Source organism: Perca fluviatilis, chromosome 15 (genome assembly GCF_010015445.1).
Source record: "Perca fluviatilis chromosome 15, GENO_Pfluv_1.0, whole genome shotgun sequence".
Taxonomy (NCBI): Eukaryota; Metazoa; Chordata; class Actinopteri; order Perciformes; family Percidae; genus Perca; species Perca fluviatilis.
Genome location: NC_053126.1, coordinates 16,322,169 through 16,340,974, shown reverse-complemented (window position 1 = coordinate 16,340,974; position 18,806 = coordinate 16,322,169). Strand labels below are relative to the sequence as shown.

Here is an 18,806-nt window from a genome sequence, read left to right as displayed (position 1 = left end):
ATATCAACTGCACCCATTCAAAATTCTAATAACTAACAATGCAAATTGAACTATATATGTGGGAATGACAAAACATGGATGATAATGATTTTAAAATATTTTTTATTTGTCTGGTCCAGTTGCCAAGGATAGTCAATTTATGAAATGATCATACATAATGTGCTGGCACAGATTTGATAACAGAAGAGAAAGAAAACATAAATGTTATGACAACTATGAAATGAATGAGAGACTTACCACCTTAACCAAAAAAGAATTAAGTAGAAACTAAACATTGAATGCAACATCTAATGCAAACCAAATAAATACACCTCCGGGTGATGTGTGGATTTCTAGGGGAAAATTGCACAGAATGAAAATAGTGTTTAACTACCACATACTACTCTTTACAAACACATAAATAAACATCCACTATTTCCATATGCACTCCCATCACTCATACTTTTAATCAATCGTCTTTTTTCCTAAATGTTGCTCCTGACATTTTTTTCACATCTGTCTTGGACTCATTCACACAACACATTTGTTGGAGGCAGCCAGTGGTTTGAAAGAAGACAGCTGCACCATGGCAGCTGCTGTAGTGCTAAAGACTGCAAAAGGGGGGGTTATGGTGATATTAACCTGATCACAAGCAACTGCAGGGTTGTGTGTTTTTCCTGACAGCATGGACACACTGGCAAAAAAAGTGTTTCATTTTAGCATTTAGCAACTTACATTCCCCCAGTTATGCATAAAGGAGTCTCTTGAGACTATGTGGGAAAGATGAGGGCTGTTACAGTCCAGCATGATCCTTCATCCAGAGACCTCAGACAGGGAATCATAATAGGAAACAGACTCCTAGTGACCTAAAGGATTTATTAATCCCTAGACAAAAGTTTACAGTTTGACAATTTCTTTTCATTCTTATTACACTCATTCTTATCTCAAACATACATCTCACTAATGCTTAAGCAGCAGGCTAGCTTATTCGCAGCTTACAAAGGTCAATTTACTTTTTACAAATCATTGTCAAAAAAATCAAAGTAATCAGCATTCAGTATATATTAAATCAGCATTGATTATCATTTTCACACAGAGCTGTATCCACATAATGGTCAAGCCCTCCTTCATGTTTCCAGTATTGTTTTTCAAGATAAGCTCAGATAACATCTCAATTCATCACATTGAAAATGAGAAAGCAAGTTAAGAGGAAAAAGTCACATGGATTTCATTCTTTGTTCAGCTCTCAAAGGCTGAAGCGATTTGTCCAGCCAAAAAAAAAAAAAAAAAAAAACCATGTCAAAATAGTATAAAAAAAAACATCCAGATGTCTACAGCTGAAGGAGTTGGAATGGAGTGGAAAGCGCAAACTTTGGGGGCACAGGCAGTTTTTAGGTGTTCAAGTCCATTGACAACCACAGTAGCCACCGCCAGTGCAGCCCAGAGGAACCACCCACTATTTTCTGGTCCTGACCAACCAGTGAAAACACCCTTGAATGGAATGAGTTGTTAGTGTGTGCCCTACATTCATATGAGAGCAGTGTTACCTGCTATTCATTTTCAGCCAAGATCTCCTATCAGAACTGAGAGCTGAGCCACTCGTCTCAGTAGACTGGAGAGAGAGTGAGCTCTGGAAGAAGAAGAAAAGGCAGCAAAAGGAAAAGCAAGTATAATTGAGTGGGGCGGGAACTACTCTGGCCCAAAATACTGCTGTGTGGGCAAAGGCAGTGTGGTTGTCCCCTCTTTTTCTTGCCTAAGAGTTGCAAAAACGACTCCAGGGGCAGGGTAAGGCAAGGCATGAGGAGGCAGGGTGCAAGGGAAAGATAATTCTTCATCCCAACAGAATCAGTCACATTATATTTTACAATCTAGGTAGACTAGGCAGAGCCAATCAGAAGCCCTCAAGAGAACTGTAACTACATGGCTGAATGAGTGAGTGATTGGCCCTTTCTCTTGGCATGTATAGTTGACTGGATTGTTCTCAGGGTCCAGGTTGATAACTGGCCAAAAACCACTGCTAGTTTAACTGGGTAATGCCTCTCAAGTGCCTCAATGGCCAATATAGAGGACAATAGGAGTCAAGTTGGGAGTTGGTTCCCTGAAAGGTAACATCTTTACCCATCTTCACCCATATCTGACATTATTTGGGGGTGCCAAGCTTCTTGGGAGTTCCAGGGCGCTTTTGCCAAAAGTGACCAGGGATGGTGAAGGCATCAACACTCATTGACATAGTTTTGGACGGGATGACAGTGAACTGCTTGCGGTCAGAGCTGTACTTGTAAATGGACTCAACCATCTCAGGTGCGATGATCCGGGGGCCAATGCCCGTGAGCCGTACCATCTCCTCAGTTTCAGGGTTCATGGTGTAAACTGCTCTGAATTGACAGCTGGTATCTCTGAAGAGGATGAGGAAGTGGTTGGCCGTGCTCGTCTCCATTTCCTGAAGAGGGAGAGAAAGAAAAAGAAACAAGGTGAGTGCAGCTGACAACAGAGATCACAGTCATTTATAGCCTAGTTAGGGTGGACCTCTTTGTTGGACTGACACAGAAGGATGGCTTACCTCTACAATCTTGTTTTTCTGTGGTTCATTGACCTTGCCAGCCAGGCAGCAGCGGGTGATAGCATTATGGATGATGAACTTGTTAGACTTAAAGCTAGGCTCCTTGTACAGCTTTGGTCCTGCAAGACAGCATTTCCAAATGTCATTAAGCCAACAAAACAGTGCCTACTGGATTAATTTTTCATAATCTAGTTTAGTGTGGAATAGATCACTGACCTGTGTATTCTGGGATTGAGGCAGGGGAGGAAATAGTGGAGTCATTCTCCCAATCTTTCTCTCCATTGTGAGCACTCGTACGTCTTGGTGACATTAGCCGAGAGGGAGAGTGTGAACGGCTAGAGGGAGTACAAAAAGAGTTTAGTGAAGAAAGCGAGTTATAGACCTTGAGGCTATGTGTACATGTTACATGTACCTTTGCCCCTGATAACAGCAAACACAAAACCTGTAGTTGGTATACAATTATACATAAACACACACATAGAATACCTTTAATATCAATATTCTGACAATATTTTATGGAAGGCAACTGGTGCTTGCAGAAAAAAATGTACTGACACATTTTGAAAGATGATCAATAATAACGTATAAATAATGAACAAACGATCTTTGAAAAAGAAAAAGAAAAGAGGCAATTCTTTTCTTTTCTTTTAGGCTGAATTATGTGCCTCCCAATTTCCAAGCATTTATTAAGAAAATACAAGCCATTGTCACTGTGCAGGTTACCTGGGGGACTTCCTGACACTCAGGCTTCCAGAGTCATTAGCCATTGAGGAAAGGTTCATGGTTGACTGGGAGTACACCTTGTTCAGCCTGGAGCCTAGAAGGAGGAAAAAGAAATGAAAATGAAAAACCAAATACGTGTGTGTGTGTGTGTGTGTGTGTGTGTGTGTGTGTGTGTGTGTGTGTGTGTGTGTGTGTGTGTGTGTGTGTGTGTGTGTGAAGAAGGCATACAAAGACTAATTGTAGATAAACTTCAGAACTATTTACCCATGAAACCCTTGGCAGGGCTATGAGAGAGGACGGAGTCATCTCTGAACACAGTCTTGGGTCTCTGCTTCTTGACACCGCGAACCGTGGTGGGTTTCTGCCTCAGCACCTTGTCCAAGTCTTCCATGATCTTGAGCTGATGTCTCCTCTCATACTCCTGCCGAGTGAAGTCTCCTCTGCGCTGGGGAGTCCCCTCGACCGGTGGGGTGCATGATGCTGGAGGGGTGCCTGGTGTCTGGGGTCTGTCCTCACTCTTATTCCCCCAGCCCTCAATGTTCATCCACTGAGGCTTGCTGAAAGTACAGGAAGATAATGTGTAAAACTTTCATGTGTGACATTGACATTGCAAAATCAATGATAAAAACATGATCCTGATGTATCAGACAAGTGATGGCAACAGGACAACAAATCAGTAAATCATCATCATCAGTTATATGCTAACAGTCTTCATTTGGTTACAAATACAGGTATTTGAATTAAAAAACAAAAAAGGTCTCACTTGGATTCTTTTTCTTTTTCCTGCTCGAGTTTGCGTCTTTTCATCTCTTCTGCTCTCTTCTGCTGTTTCTCCAGCAATGCTGCTCTTCGCTGGGCCATTTCGTCCTCCGGTCGCTCCTTATCATCCTAATAAAGACAAAAATAAAAAAAAGGTATGAATGCACTGACCTTACAAAAACAGCCTAAACCTAGACCTAAACATTTTTATAGAGTAATAACAATCAGTCACCTACCTTGAAAAAGAAACCGACCCCTCCTTTCCCCTCTTGCTCTGTCCGGTCACTCATCGTGTCAGAGAAAGTGTCAGGTACTTGGTCATCGTCCTCCCCATCTCCACGCAGAGCAGACAGCGAGATCTCTATCAGGCTACTGCGTTTGCCATTTAACATCCCTGCGGGGACATCACTCTCGAAGGAACACTCTGATGGGGCACCAGAGCTGCAGCCCCCACGTGCAAGCCCTTCCTTGTGAGCCAAAGTACCACGTGAGGGCCCGGCCTCCAGGTCCATGCTAAATATACTATGATCGTCATTGGAGCCTATTTCTGACAATGAGTCATCTGCAGCAGGACGGGGAGTCAAGGCAGGAGTTGGTACAGGGTTCACTGTTGGCGTGGGGACAGGAGTTGGTCCAGATGAGCGCAGCTCATCTAGGCGGTCAGAGTCACCAATGGAGAATGAGGACAAAGTCTGGTCTTGGGATTGCCAGGGATTTACACGACGAAGGTGGGGGATGCGGTCCACGTTTTTAGGTGCGGCGATAATCCTCGACAGGGTTGGGACCTTAATGTCCAAGGGACGACTGTGTTGGTTGTGTTTAGGGCTTTTAGGTGGCACAGATTGGGCTCTACGATGGACTTTAGGGGATTTAGGAGTGGTGTGGTTTGTGATTTTGCGGGATGGAGACGGCGAGGAAGAGGCTGAATTTAAATCTCGGGTGGATTCCCGCGACATGCGTGCAGCGGCTGGGGTGGGAGTTTTAGGGCTGGTTGGAATTACCCAGGATTTGTTGTTGGCACCTACAGGTTTCTTCATGATTAGGTGGTTCTGCTGCTCGGTCAGCCGCTGCATGTCACTTTGCAGAGAGCTAAGAGCTGCAGTCAGCTTGGATACAGCATTGTTGTAGTCCCCTAGTGGAGCTACCATTTTCTCACCAGGAGTCCCAGAGCCCTTCTCTCCTGGCGTACCTGTCCTTTCTTTGGAATGACTGGCCTGTTTGTTGAGCTGAAGTCCTACTTTGACATTACTGACATCTGCCACTGAGGGGCGCTGTTCATCTTGTTCCTGCTGTTCTTCCTCTTCCATTCGAGCTAGCCTTTCTTCCAGTGTCAAGCCAGAGAGGTCTTCTTCTGTGGATGAGGTGCTGACCTGGCCATGCCCTCCTCCTCCCTCTCCTTCGTCCTCATGCTGCTCCTTCTTTAACTGCAGAAAGGCACTCTTCCCCAGTCTTTGCCGGTGCTTTGCAAAAATGGCCTCAATGCGTTTCTTTTGGGCTTCGATAGCCTTGCGCTTTTCTTCAAGCCGTGTTCCCAGCTCAGACATCTCATTATTGAGTTGTGGGCTCTTGCTGGGGCTTTCTTCAGACTTTTGTGCCCACATGGTCATCTGAGAAGAAGAAGAAGAGGGATCGCTGGCTTTGGGAGATTCCATGATCTGCTTCTTTTTGCGTTCTGCAAAGCTGGTCATCTTTACACCACTATCAGACACCTCTTTGCCATTGCTTCTGGTGGAGTGTGCACCAGCAGCCGGTGTGGTTGGAGTGGACTGGGCTTTCGGCAGGTCTTCTGATGCATCCGAGTCCACACTGCCGTCTCTCAAGACAGAGTCATCATCTCGTGAACATTCAGAGGTGTTTCTAGTGCGAGTGGGCTCCCTGGACTCTCCCGTGGGCCGGTACATCATTCCTGAGCGCGTAGGGGCAGAGAAGCTGATGGGTGCTAAGTTGTTGTTATGTCGAGAACTAGCAGGGTCATCAGGAGAGTGGAGGTAGAAGCCATCAGGAGCACCATCAGGGTGTAAACGAGGCTCCATCTTGCTTTCGTTGTGGATAATTTGTAGAGCCTCTTCAATGGTAGGCAGCTCTCCTGTTTCACTTGCTGCAAGGCCGTTCTCCTCTGCCAACCTTGGGATACTGGGAGTCTGGGTGGCCCAAGCAGCTCTCTGTGGACCATTGGGGCCAGGGGGTTTGCTTAGAAAATGGCTGAGGTCTTCAGGAGGGGTGTAGGGCACCCGGGTCATGTTTTGGCCTGCTGGGTTGAGTTGGTCTGAGCTCACAGAGCGGGTTATCACAGGGTTGCCCATCACAATGTCCACATCACTGTCCAGGCCAAAAGGAATGCTGAAGGATACTGCTGACAAAGGGCGGCTAAGAAGAAAAACAAAGCTAGAGTAAGTATACTAAAAAAAAAAAAAAAAAAGGTTTAAATGATACTTATATACAAGTCCTACCTGAGAGGTTTCTTGCTCCATGTCTTTCCAACTCCTTCTATATGAGACATTGAGGTAGACTGAGTCAAAGATCCTGAGTACAATGGGACACACACAGACACGTAAAGGCATGCACACCACATAGGGATGCACAAATTAAGGCATAAACCAATTAAAAAAAAAAGAAAACATATGTACAAAACCTCTCCATAGCCATTGAAATAAGAAAACACAAAAACACAAAGCACAACTAAAAGACGAACAAGGATTGAGGGAAACAGGTGAACCACATTGTAAAAAGATAGAAACATACACAAAACACTGTAGCTGTGCTATGATGACAGGACACTGTCTTCATCTTACCTGGTGCAGGAGAGGAGATGGGGAGGAAAGGCTTCTTGAAGATAGAAGGGGAGGTACTGTAAGGCAGAGAAACAATCTTTCAGTTCAAACTAAAATTATTCCAGACTACAAAGGCAAAATTATATTCAGAGAGCACCTGTACCTGTTGCCACTCAAGCTACTTGGTGGTAATGGGGTGGATCCATCTAAAACAGAAAAAGAACACCCCCAATAAGACTTTATAACAGATACTACTAGGATTACACAGTAACAGTGACACTTACCCAACGTGTCTATTGGCTGAACAAATTCTGGCCTCCGTACTTCAAACCAGTTAAGCAGTTCTGCTAGGAAGCTCAGCAAGTTGAGCTAAACAGAACAAACAGAATAAATCAGGCATTGAAAAGACAACGCAGTTCTCAATATTTTTGTCTCAATCAGTCGATTACTGATCAGGAGTGTGAATGTAAGTACCTGAAGCTCCTGTGGGGTGTATAGCATGTCCTCCAGTGCCAAATGACAGCAGCTCTTCAGACAGCTGTCACAGAATTCATGGATGAATTGCAGATTGTATAGGCTGTCTGCTACAGACATGGACTCCTTCATACAAACATCTTACAGAGACAGGAAAAAAAAAAAAAGAATTATACTGACAGAAACATGTGAAGTACTAAAAATCTGTTTGTGGTTACAATCTTTGTTAGTACCTTCAAGTCTTAGTAGGCCAGGACAATAGTAATGTATGACTGCAGCAACAGCACAACCACTGGACAGGTCTTTGATTTCATTCACCACTGGAAAGCTGGGCTTATATTTGGACTGTATTTTATCCTTCCTGTAGCGGAGCTAAAAACAAACAAGACAATCAAATACTGCAATGTGACCTCAATAGTACTTTGTTAATGTTTATTTGTGAACTATTTGACACATTAGTTCATGTTAGACCATCATCAAAGTCTGTTTTTTTCGAAGTATGGGTGGACACTCGAAAGACTTGAAAGTCTATACGCATCGGGACACATTACCGAAAAATGCTTAAAAAAAGATTTGCTGTATGAGTAAGAAATGAGAACAAATAATGCTCATGCTGAACAAATGGAAGATGCAAAGTGAGTGACTTAATCAGAGCAGAGAGAAGGAAGATTTTGTCGGAAGAAAGTGGGACGAGTCTCAGGAGGCAAGAGAGAGGAAAAAAATGTTTCAGGTACAACTACAGTACGTATATATATATATATATATATATATATACACACACACCCCACTGTCTGCAGGGACTAGCTGACTCTGTTAAACCCCATAGCCATTCACACACAAACACACACCTCTGTTGCACAGAGGACCAGAGGAACAGGTTGTACATGGCAGTTTCAAGGCTTGCTTGTGATTCATGCACCACTCGACTGTCAACAAGCATTGCCCCGCCCTATTGACGTGTATCCTGCGACGTGCACTTTAATGCAGATTAGGATGTGATGCACACTAGCATTCTCACATCAGCATATGGAGAGAGAGAACACACACCTGACCATCAGATATTTGCTGATACATTTGATGAAGACACTGGAGGGATGGGGGCAGGGGGAAGGAGCAGAGGAAAGGAGGGAACTTACAGGAACAAGTTTCCAGTACCAGCGAGTAGGACACTGTCAGAAAGGAGGAGGTACGGGAAATAGAGAATAAAAAGGGAATGGAGAACAGGAGCACAAGGAGAGGTATTAAGCCTACAGTGGAAGAACTAGACAAACTAGAGAAAGGGTTGTGATGACAGTACTTTCTTGAAATGACAAGACAACCTTGCTGACAAAGCAATGACGCTACCCTTAGTTGTATTGTGTCAACCAACACAGGTTGTGCTTGTAGAGTATGAGTAGGCCTACAAGTACAGCAGAACCAGAAATATGAATTTAATACAGAGAGAGAGTACTGAGTGCATAATCCTCGACAGATTATCATGTGTTTGGATATAATGATGTGTAATGCAATACTCACAGAGGGTTGAACCGGTTGGGGCTCTGTAATGGCCTGCTCATTCTGGGCTTCTTCAGTACATTCTCTTAACTTCTGGTTTAACTGAGAGCACGCAAAGAAGACAAAATGGTTAACGCACATAGATCATGGATCTACATATATATTGGGAGTTAAACTTTTTAAGACAGTATTACAAAGAATTACAGCATCCTTATTTCTATAGCAAAACAGGCCCTTAATCATCCACAACAGAGGTCTTAGGAAGATAAAAGTCTGAACAATAAGTGATTTTCTGACAGGATACAATAAAGATGTGCATTTGTAACAAGTATAATTTCTCTCTGGCTTGCTCCTTACTCCATTAACCCAATTAAGCAGAGCATCTTCCGAGCTGGAGGCTCCACCCAGTAGCTCAGCACAACCACGTGTCTTCACCGCAGTCACCGTCTCCATGGCTCCCACAGCCATCAGGGCATCTATCACTGCCAGGTGAGCACTCTGCACCAATCACATGGGAAAAGGAGAGGAACTGTAAGATGCGGGACTATTCACATCGAAGGCCAGAGAGCCCAGACAGCATCAATCAAATACAGCTAACACAATCATGCTGGACACTGACATTTTTACTGCTCTAGCAGGGCACTGTTTACTGCAGAGCAGAGATCACCTCTAACTGCTGCAGCGCTACCATTTGTTTTTACCAGCAGCATCCTCTAGAGGTCACCAGAAGGCAGCTGTGATTCAGCAGAAACACTGGCAAGAGTTTTTCAGCAAGCAAACGCACACGTTAGTAGATGTGAGTGAACTTTGGACCTATGTTTGTACAATCATTAAGTCGTTAAATAAGCAATGGACCTGTGATATGATAACATGTGTGTCCCAGGACTGTCATTCCTCAGCTGCTTTACCTTTATTTGCCTTCTCCTCTGTGTGCTTCCCTTCCCTTTTGCCCAGGGAAATATTGCTGTATGACTCATGTGCAACAGACTACAGGATAAAATGAGGTGTTGTAACTAGATCACCAGGAAGCACAACAATGAAAAGCATTCTCTGTAAGAAGCAGGTGTTCCATGTCTTTTCTGCAGTTTTGGTGTATGAATGTTTTTTTGTCAGACAGCATAATGGATATAACATCTAATCAAGATTTAATGTTCTACACAAATACAACAATTACGCAATAACACTTATTATTCAACATATTGGACATTACCAAGCATTTTTATCCAACAGACATTAAGTGTATTTCGTTATACTTGATGAGAGACCATTACAGAGCACTTTCTAATGGCTAGAGCCAATTAAAATGCACCGACAACATCATCAGCTCAGAGAGAGCGCCTTAACTCTATAAACCTGTTAGCTCATTAGAAGTTGTGCTCGGTTTGTGCCATGGGGCAATAACTAACAGTACTTTATATGTTTGACCTCCATATTGTAGCAAATTATACAGATACAATTTTAAGTGCATTGATTTATACATACAATTGGCAAATAAATTAATTCTTGGGTTTATTCGTGATCAAGCTTTCCTGTCATTGGTCTATGTTTTCATACCTTTTTTTTTCTTTGCAATCAAGATAATCCCAGTAGCTTGTAAATAAAGTTCTTTCTAATTTTATAAAGCCTCCATAGGACTATAGCTCATTAACAAAGTATGTAGGGCTAGAAAGACTGGAGGGGAAAATGATTAGCCTGTGAGGTTATTCTAAAAAAACAACTTTGTATAGAGTAAATATATTTAATGTATGATCCCTCTATTTTTGTCTCCTCTATCTGTATCACTTTCAGATGCCAACCAACAGCACTATTGGCTTACGGCAACACACTCTTTGTTATTATAATAATCAATTTAGGCCAACAGAGAAGACAGGCAGGTCACAAACAACACATTCCTGTAATGGGGCCACTGCTTCAACCTTCAACCTTCAGTTTTGAGCCTAATCTGTGCAAATCAGTGCCTGTTCCCTTTAACTACTTACAAATTCCACTTCCAGAGGCCAGACATTCTTCATCTAACCTCTTACGATGCCCTAGATGGGGGCTGGTGGCGGTACAGCTGCGTGTATGAGCCCTGTCTGCATGTCTGCCTACTCAACCCTGATGTAAAGTGCTGACCTGGGCATACCCGGTGCTGTGGCAGGCAGGGCGGGCTATGCCAGCAATGGCTTGTCAGATAGCATTGGGTCAAGCTCTCTGGATGTGCTGCAGTCACTGGGAGCTGTGTGGCCCTGGCTGGCCTGCCCACCCAACACTGTTGCCGTGACTAGGGCTGCTGCTTTTGTGTCTGACATGACTTGTCTGTTCAGTGGAAATGGCCTGCTATAGAGACTGGGGCTTTACAGAACACAGTAAGGCTGGGCACAAATTCAATTAGATTTCATACTATGATTTTATGAATATATTGTATTACGGTTTTTACAAAATTCTGTAGTACAGAATAAAATAACAATCCTGAGCAAATTAAGTTACTGTTTTGCATGTGTGAAGAGTTCTGTCTAAAACAACAAAAGACAGTTCATCGAAACATTAATTACATCATTTTAGGACTGATTTTCTCTACTGATTTTCAATGTTTCAAATTACAACCTAACAATAAAAAACACATAAACAACTAATACCTCTATGACAGTGTCAATCAAAAACTAAAAACATTATTATTACTGTAAAGGTATAATTTATGGCTAGCTTTTGTATTGGATTCCAATAAAAAATACTCAATATTCAACAATTAGGATTGCGATATAGATTTCAACCCCTTTGTTTTTTCTTTCCGTCTCTGAAGCCTGAGAACAAAAGAAACAGACTGCTGCTCAATTGTGCCAGTAGCTGTGTTTCAAACACTCAAAGTGATTTAAGGTAGTCACATATTTTTGCATTTAGCCACAGCCAAGTTTAATCATAGGTTGGAGCTATTGTCACAGTCTGAAAGGCGACAGGATTACAAGAGAGAGAAAAAAGGAAATGAACCAGAATCCAGAAAGAATGGCCGAACTAGTAAAGGTGACCAACCCTGTTGTCATGCTGTACAGTAGTTATTCAGAGGAGGGAGTAGAGGGTGATTTGTGACAAAAAGTGCAGAATGAAAGGGGAAGAAGGGGGGTTGCTAGTGGATTTCATGTTGCAGACCCAGGAGAGCTCGCTAAGCTAAATCACAAGTCTCCTTAATGAGAGGGGAGAGAGGAGCACCCAGCATAGAGCCTGCCAGATCACCATAACAACCAACCAGCTGACCCACAATGCATCTCAACACAAGCCTGACCGCAGAATTGCTCTGTGCCCCTGGCTTAGCACCGGCTCTCTGCTCAGAAACATCCAGCCGGGCAAACAGTTAGCACCCCTCAAACCGATGTAACAGAGAGAGGAAAAAGGAATACCCCATCAATTAACCCCATCAACATGAAATCTTTATGGCTCTATTTGGCAACTCTGCTTGCATAAACTGTATTAAACAAAGAAGGTAAAGGCATCTTGTTGATCATTAAGTGAGATTATGATGAGGGCAAAATCCCATTTATGTCTGAAATATGACTTAACACCATCCCCCTTCCCTGCCTGGTGGCGACTGAGGGGGAGACAAACAAGTAGATCAGGCAGGTCTGGGCCCCAGCAGGGGATTTTAGACAGGTGGTTCTCTCAAAGCACAATGATATGTATAGAAAACGTATGCTTAAGCAAGGAAAAATAGTGTATAATAGCTGTACAGCAAACTTGTTTAACATACGATAGATAAGTTAAACTACTACTCCACATTAGCTTCTCATCAGCGAAGGCCCAAAGCAGAACAAATGGTGTAAAATGATGGTTAGCAATTCTGATAGTCTGCCACTTCTATTTTCAACTAAGCTCCTGACTGATGCTCACTTGACCAAAAAGCTGCTAACACAGCAGTTTGACTTAAGACCAAGTGTCAGTGCCTATCCAAAACCAACAGGGAACCGGGAAGAGGGTTAGCTGCATTATGGCTACATGACTTACTTTGTCACTGTGGGAACACGTTTAACCCCATCTCTAGTGTAATCCATATCAGTATGTTTGAAATGGAAAATTATGATTATATTCACGGTCTCAACCAACAATACATTTAACAAATTAGTTTGACGTTATGAGACCAATCGTGGATGATTACATTCAGTCTGCATGGCAGATTATCTGTAATCTGGGCCTCCACCAGAAGGACAGTTACCAGTAGGGTAGGGTAGGGTAGGGTACACACACACACACACACACACACACACACACACACACACACACACACACACACACACACACACACACACACACACACACACACACACACACACACACACACACACACACACACACACACACACACACACACACACACACACACACACACACACGATGAAGCCCCAAGGATGCGCCATCTACAAAGCTTTGCTTTCATGACAACCCTGGCCTGTAAAGGAACTGGTGCGCTTCTTTTGGGGGAATGGGGGTTGCAGACACTATCACAAGATGCCAATGTTGTAACACATACAATTCCTAAAATTATTGTCAGTACCATGTATACAGATATGTCCAGTGTGCAGGGTGAACAAGTCACCACAAGATAAAATATACTTAATCCACAATTGCAAATAATATAACATTTAAAGATTGCATATTTTACGTTACAAAGTTAGACTTTCAGACATGTTTACAGCTACATTTAAATGTTATGTAGTATTAACAGCATACAAAAAACAAGATAAAATAAAAATAAAACTTGCCTTCTTTTGTCCTTGCCTTCTCATTACCTTTACCTTATTAATTCAGAGGAAAATGGGACTTACTTTGCCGTTGTCCCAGGTCGCACAGCTTAAACCATTTTCTTTCTTAATATTTTTGACAAACTATTAACTAAGGAATTTCAAGGTCTAGAAGCAAAGGCATCATTCTGTAGCAGAAGCTTACAGTTTGATTAAGAGAATAATAAATGTAGTACAATATCACGTGTTAAGCGAGCTATAATGTGTCTGGTTTTGCCCTACTTTGATCATAGCACCGACTATGTAGTTTTAAAGAGAGCAGGTCATTGGCGCTCTGCAGTGATGCTGGTGTAGCAAACCAAGCCACTATAGGCATCTTTATGGGTTAGAGTAAACCTAGATCCCTGAATTCATACATGAGCCAAATTTCAGAATTATCAGCAATGAACAACAAAAGTGTGAGTGTGTGTGTGTGTGTAAAGGTCTTTATCAACAGTGTATGGCTTTGCAGATTAACTGGCAGTAGTGTCAGCGACAAGCATGACTCAACATACTTTTATGTATATGCACTAGATGTTATCCTCTTGTTTAACATGGATGTATGAAGCTTTAATATACAGCAGTGCTGCAGCAGATTGCTGCTGCTCCAAAGCCGTTTACTGGCCAAGACCCACATTGATGCTCCATCCTTCTAATGCTGCTGCAGCATGACCCACTTTCTTTGCTTGCCACACTGTAGCTCTAGTGCCAGTCAGCAACAGACAAGCTCAGAGCAGCCTAGGGCCCAGCAGCGACTGGAATACTCATATACCAAAGCAGCAAACAGCAAATGCAGCATTAACAGTAACAGCCAAAATAAGAGTTTAATGGTTGAGATTTACAGATGAGATGGTCCATGGTCTAACCTGGACACATCACCGAGAACTGAGACGCACACTAGCAGACAAATTCACACACAAAGAACAGCAACATCATGCATGAAAGAGACCTACTGTGCCATCAGTCCATTATTGCTGGTGCTGAAGTGACAATGATGTAGTCTTTATTACTACAATTTTAAATCTTTCATGCTTTTTTTTATATATATTTTTGCCTATAAATTCCTTTTTGTTGATGGTGTAAAATGGCACAGCTGAGTGCAGGTGGTAATCAGAAGTCCTTCAAGAGCATGCAGGTATGCGGTCCTGTCTGCAGTCTTGCGCTCCTAGTACGAGGACTATATGACCTTACATTCAATGCAAAAGGAGGGTGCATGTAACATGATTTAGGCTCCAGATTTGGCAAAAAACTAAACCAATGCACCATAGTAGCACTTAAAAAGACTGTAATAGATACAGAGACTTACACTGTTAGACTTTGTCAGTAGACTTGTGGAAATAGTGATAGGTACAGGGTAAGGCAAAACACTAGGTTCTCCTTCTTTCTTCTGGTGTGTCTTTCATTTGTAGCTGTACAAAGCAACCACTCTGGTTCCAAAGTACAACTTTGTCAGTATTTACATTAATCGTATCACATTAGATATATTGCATTAACCAACATCCACATTCTCATATCACTGGGCTCTACTGCTAATGGTCACGCAATTTCTGTGCTAATTAGTATAGAAAACAGCATAGAGGCATGCACACCTTTTCAAGCATACAATTAAGCTAATCATCAAAACAGCACCAGCAGTGCTGGCTGCAGTGGCCAGCAGACAGCAACAGTGGAGCAAAAAGCTTTCACCTAACAACAACATTATCCATACAGATCCTTGGTGACTCTCTACTTAGCTTTAAAAAAACTGCCTGTATGTGTATGAACCAATCTGGCCAGGGAAATGCAGTTGTATTCCACTTTTTGAGTAAGATAATAATCTGTATAGATGGAGGTTTTGTAGGAATATTGAGTTACAGTGAGTAATTGTTGTCAGCTGAAGCTAAAAAGCAGTAAATGTTCCATCAAACCTAAAAAAATTCTTTTCAGGCTGTTATAATACCTAATTTGAAAATTGAGTTACTATGTGTAGGTTTTCTATTATAATTAGAAAAAAAAAAAAAAAAAAAAAAAAAAAGAGAGAGACCATTGTCAAGGGCTAAGAGGACAAACCAGTTTCTCTTGATTTAATTTACTAGGCCAGCCCAGAGTATTCTCTCAACACAGAATCTTAAATTACACCAGAATTGTTTAGCCATTGTTCTGATCTGGACCATCTATTGAATCTAGACTCTCTCTCTCTCTCTCTCTCTCTCCCCTTCTCACACCCTGGAATTAAAGTAGTCATCCCTTGTGTCACCATGACTGCCCTTGTCCTAGCAGCTGAATCCACTCATCCTCTGGGATCAGCTGGGGGCAGCGTGGTGGGGATGGGGGCAGGATTGAATGAGTGGGGGGCTTTTTGATGTCCTTTAATCCCTAGAATCAAAGCATAAACAAGCCCCTATATCAACAACCAACCAACCTAGCACTCAACCTCTTCTGCTTTTCTACAGACTCCTGGATAGCAGAGCATCTTGTTCAACGGAAGGGAGACATTTACTCCTTAGGGTGATAGACAAACGTATAGCAGTTCTACCCAAACAGTTCAATCCATTCAGGCCAATACCAACAACATTGCATGCAAGACTGGTGCGGCGTCATCACCTATGTGTTTACTGTTCCCATAACCGAACCATAATGTTACCATTTTGATGGGTTTATGTGAGGACACAGTTCTGTAATTGGTGTCCGTCAGTAGAAGCTCGAGGACTGCAGGAGGCGCGTGACTGGCGGTTTAAGGTGCTCCTGCTCATATATACTGGCAAAAAAAAAGGAAACAAATACAAAACAAAAAAAAAAAAAAAAAAAAAAAAAAAAAAAAATATAAAAAAAAAGAAAAAAAAGTTGAAAAAAAGAGTAGGAAAAGCAGGGAGAGGCAAAAAAAAAAAATTTTTGTTTTTTAAGCAGTTAAAAAAACACTGGGTTGAGGGAGATTTATGAATTAGGATGCTCTGAATGTTCTGAAAATTTGAGGAATTTCTCTCATTAACAGTCCCTTTATTTCGTCAGTCAAAGATCATCTTGAGCATGTTCTATTGTTGCTGGCGTGGAAACCTGCTTTCTGCCAGGTTTGTAGGCAGATTAATGTAAATGAGTAGAGCAGAGTAAGCATCAAGGTCAGTGGGGCATGATGAGCTCAGAGGTTGGCATCTGCAGATTACAAGATGCTCTGCCACTCGTTACTTCCCTTTTTTTTTTAAACCCCTTGCTTAATTTTTGTACAAAGCTTAAGTGAAAAATTGCTCTTTCAGATCTTCACAAAAGACGATGTAAATCTCAGTAGCAATAATAAGCAACTTGATCCAAACCTAACCTACAACCTAAAAACTATCAAAAGCAAATGAGAAAACTCAAATTCTATCTCAAGTCAGAGAAAGTGTAGTAAGGCAATTCGTAGCACATACTATTAGTGACTAGCTGAAGATTGTTTAAGAATCTGTTCAGACTGGTCTTTCTGTAAATAACATTATCCTTAAAACAAGCATATGCTAGGCACACCCTCTGTGAAAACTTGTTTATCTGCATTGTGTGTCTCTGTGCAAATATACTGGAATAAGTGTTAAAGGGCCTTTGGGAATAAAGTTGACAATACCAGCAGACTGTCTGAAAAGAGAAAGGAGTAACATGTGAGTGTCTACGATTGTGTCTAACAGAGAAACAAAGGGGTTATTACAAGGGAGGTATCACTATGTTGCTGTATCATTATAAAGTAATCTAATGGATCCATTGACATCAGACAACTAAACAAAACGCCCAGCTTCAGAGGTTAGACAATGCCCTGTTCTCTGTCTCTCACTCGCACTCCGTCATGCCCCATTCTGTTGTAAATATGCTCCTGTGAGCCAGAACTACAATGCTTACTTTACTGCCGTAATCACTGTGACATGCCCACCATAATGTACACCTTTAGCCTATTCACATGTATGTAAAATGGAGAGAAACAATGTATTCCCAGAATTGTGTGTGTGTGTGTGTGTGTGTACATACACACACACATACATATACACATATATATATATATATATTTTTTTTATTTTTTTTTTAACTTCCCCAGAAGGCAAAGCAGGATGCAAATGCCACAACTCAGTGAGATGAGAGAGATCGATATGAGCATGATTTCCCTGTCTGGCCATGAATGATGACTTTGTGTGTCACATCTGTCACAGAAACAAACTGAGTACAAATTTGATGTTGCCATACCCATACATATATGTATTGAGGTATCCACACACCTAATGTTTATTAAAAATAATAATAATAAACAGTTGGCAGCTTTAAGCCCAAGCAAAAAAGAAATGTGACCTCCATAATGTTGACAACAATAGACCTCCAGGGAAATATTTGGATTAAAAACACAAGCTTGTGTGTTTGCATAAACTGGAGCAACAGCCCCTATGTCCCTTTCACAGGTCATGGGGTCAGTCCTTATCTACTATTCAGAGTAAGAAAGTTTACCACATCACCACGTTCATCGTGGGTTAGCAGGGAGATCCCTCATGAAGTAGAAAGGTTCAAGCAAGCATACTGAGGAGATATGGACCAAGATACTTAATCCCTACCACCTGCAGTTGTTCTGTGCTGTACCTAGGGTTGCAAAATTCCAGGAATTTTCAAAGTAAGGAAGGAAAGTTAGGAAACTTAACGGGAATAAACGGGAATTTATGGAAATAAACTAAATATTTTTAATATTGCTTGTTATAATGCTGTTGATCTATAACAGAGAATTTTTTTTTTAGTAGTTTAAAAAAACCCATCTTGCAACATAATCTTTGTTAAAACAACCTGATTTATGCAACTTCAGTTGAATGTCCTCCGTATATTCGTCAATGACATGCACGCACACAGTAATCAGCAGAGGCTATACATAGTTGCCAACATTTAGTTTTTAAAATATGGGAGTTTATTTAATTTTTTTTAACGCATTGCTATTAACTTATGTCTGTTAATTGTATAGCCCACTTGTTCTTGATAGGCTGGAAACAATAGACAGCGCTGATGGTTACCTTAGCACGCATATAACCATGACCATAGTAAATCAAAGACAGCATGCTAGCTACCTTCATAGGTTAAACTAAAGGTCAATGGTTTGGGCTACTACTTAGCCTACTACAGGGCTATTGAGGCCACACCCACTGCACAGATCCACTAGAATCCAACAATCAGCAGCAGATTGAAGCTGATTGAAGACAGTACTGCATTTGAGCCCAATGACTACATCCCATCCAAATTCCCATCCAAATTCCCATAAATTCCGTTAATTCCCATGAAAGTTTCCAAATTGGAAGGTTTCCAAAATTCCCCAGCTAAACTTTCCATGGA

General features: G+C 41.8%; 1 protein-coding gene across 3 annotated transcripts in view; it reads right to left on the bottom strand.

Moving 5' to 3' along the window:
- Positions 1-85: 85 nt before the first annotated feature.
- Positions 86-18,806, bottom strand: part of camsap3 (calmodulin regulated spectrin-associated protein family, member 3) — a 25,058-nt gene continuing 6,337 nt past the window's right edge. The window contains exons 2-17 of one of the 3 annotated variants that reach the window (XM_039824847.1): positions 9,118-9,258; positions 8,782-8,862; positions 8,403-8,435; positions 7,500-7,638; positions 7,267-7,406; positions 7,077-7,161; positions 6,956-6,998; positions 6,814-6,869; positions 6,472-6,544; positions 4,258-6,388; positions 4,026-4,150; positions 3,527-3,819; positions 3,263-3,356; positions 2,756-2,874; positions 2,540-2,658; positions 86-2,419 (exon numbers count right to left, since the gene is read on the bottom strand). In XM_039824847.1, coding sequence (XP_039680781.1) covers positions 2,120-2,419; positions 2,540-2,658; positions 2,756-2,874; positions 3,263-3,356; positions 3,527-3,819; positions 4,026-4,150; positions 4,258-6,388; positions 6,472-6,544; positions 6,814-6,869; positions 6,956-6,998; positions 7,077-7,161; positions 7,267-7,406; positions 7,500-7,638; positions 8,403-8,435; positions 8,782-8,862; positions 9,118-9,258 — 3,972 coding nt within the window. In that variant the 3' untranslated portion in view covers positions 86-2,119. The remainder of the gene's footprint in view (positions 2,420-2,539; positions 2,659-2,755; positions 2,875-3,262; positions 3,357-3,526; positions 3,820-4,025; positions 4,151-4,257; positions 6,389-6,471; positions 6,545-6,813; positions 6,870-6,955; positions 6,999-7,076; positions 7,162-7,266; positions 7,407-7,499; positions 7,639-8,402; positions 8,436-8,781; positions 8,863-9,117; positions 9,259-18,806) is intronic. The other 2 variants (XM_039824849.1, XM_039824848.1) reach the window with 2 other exon arrangements.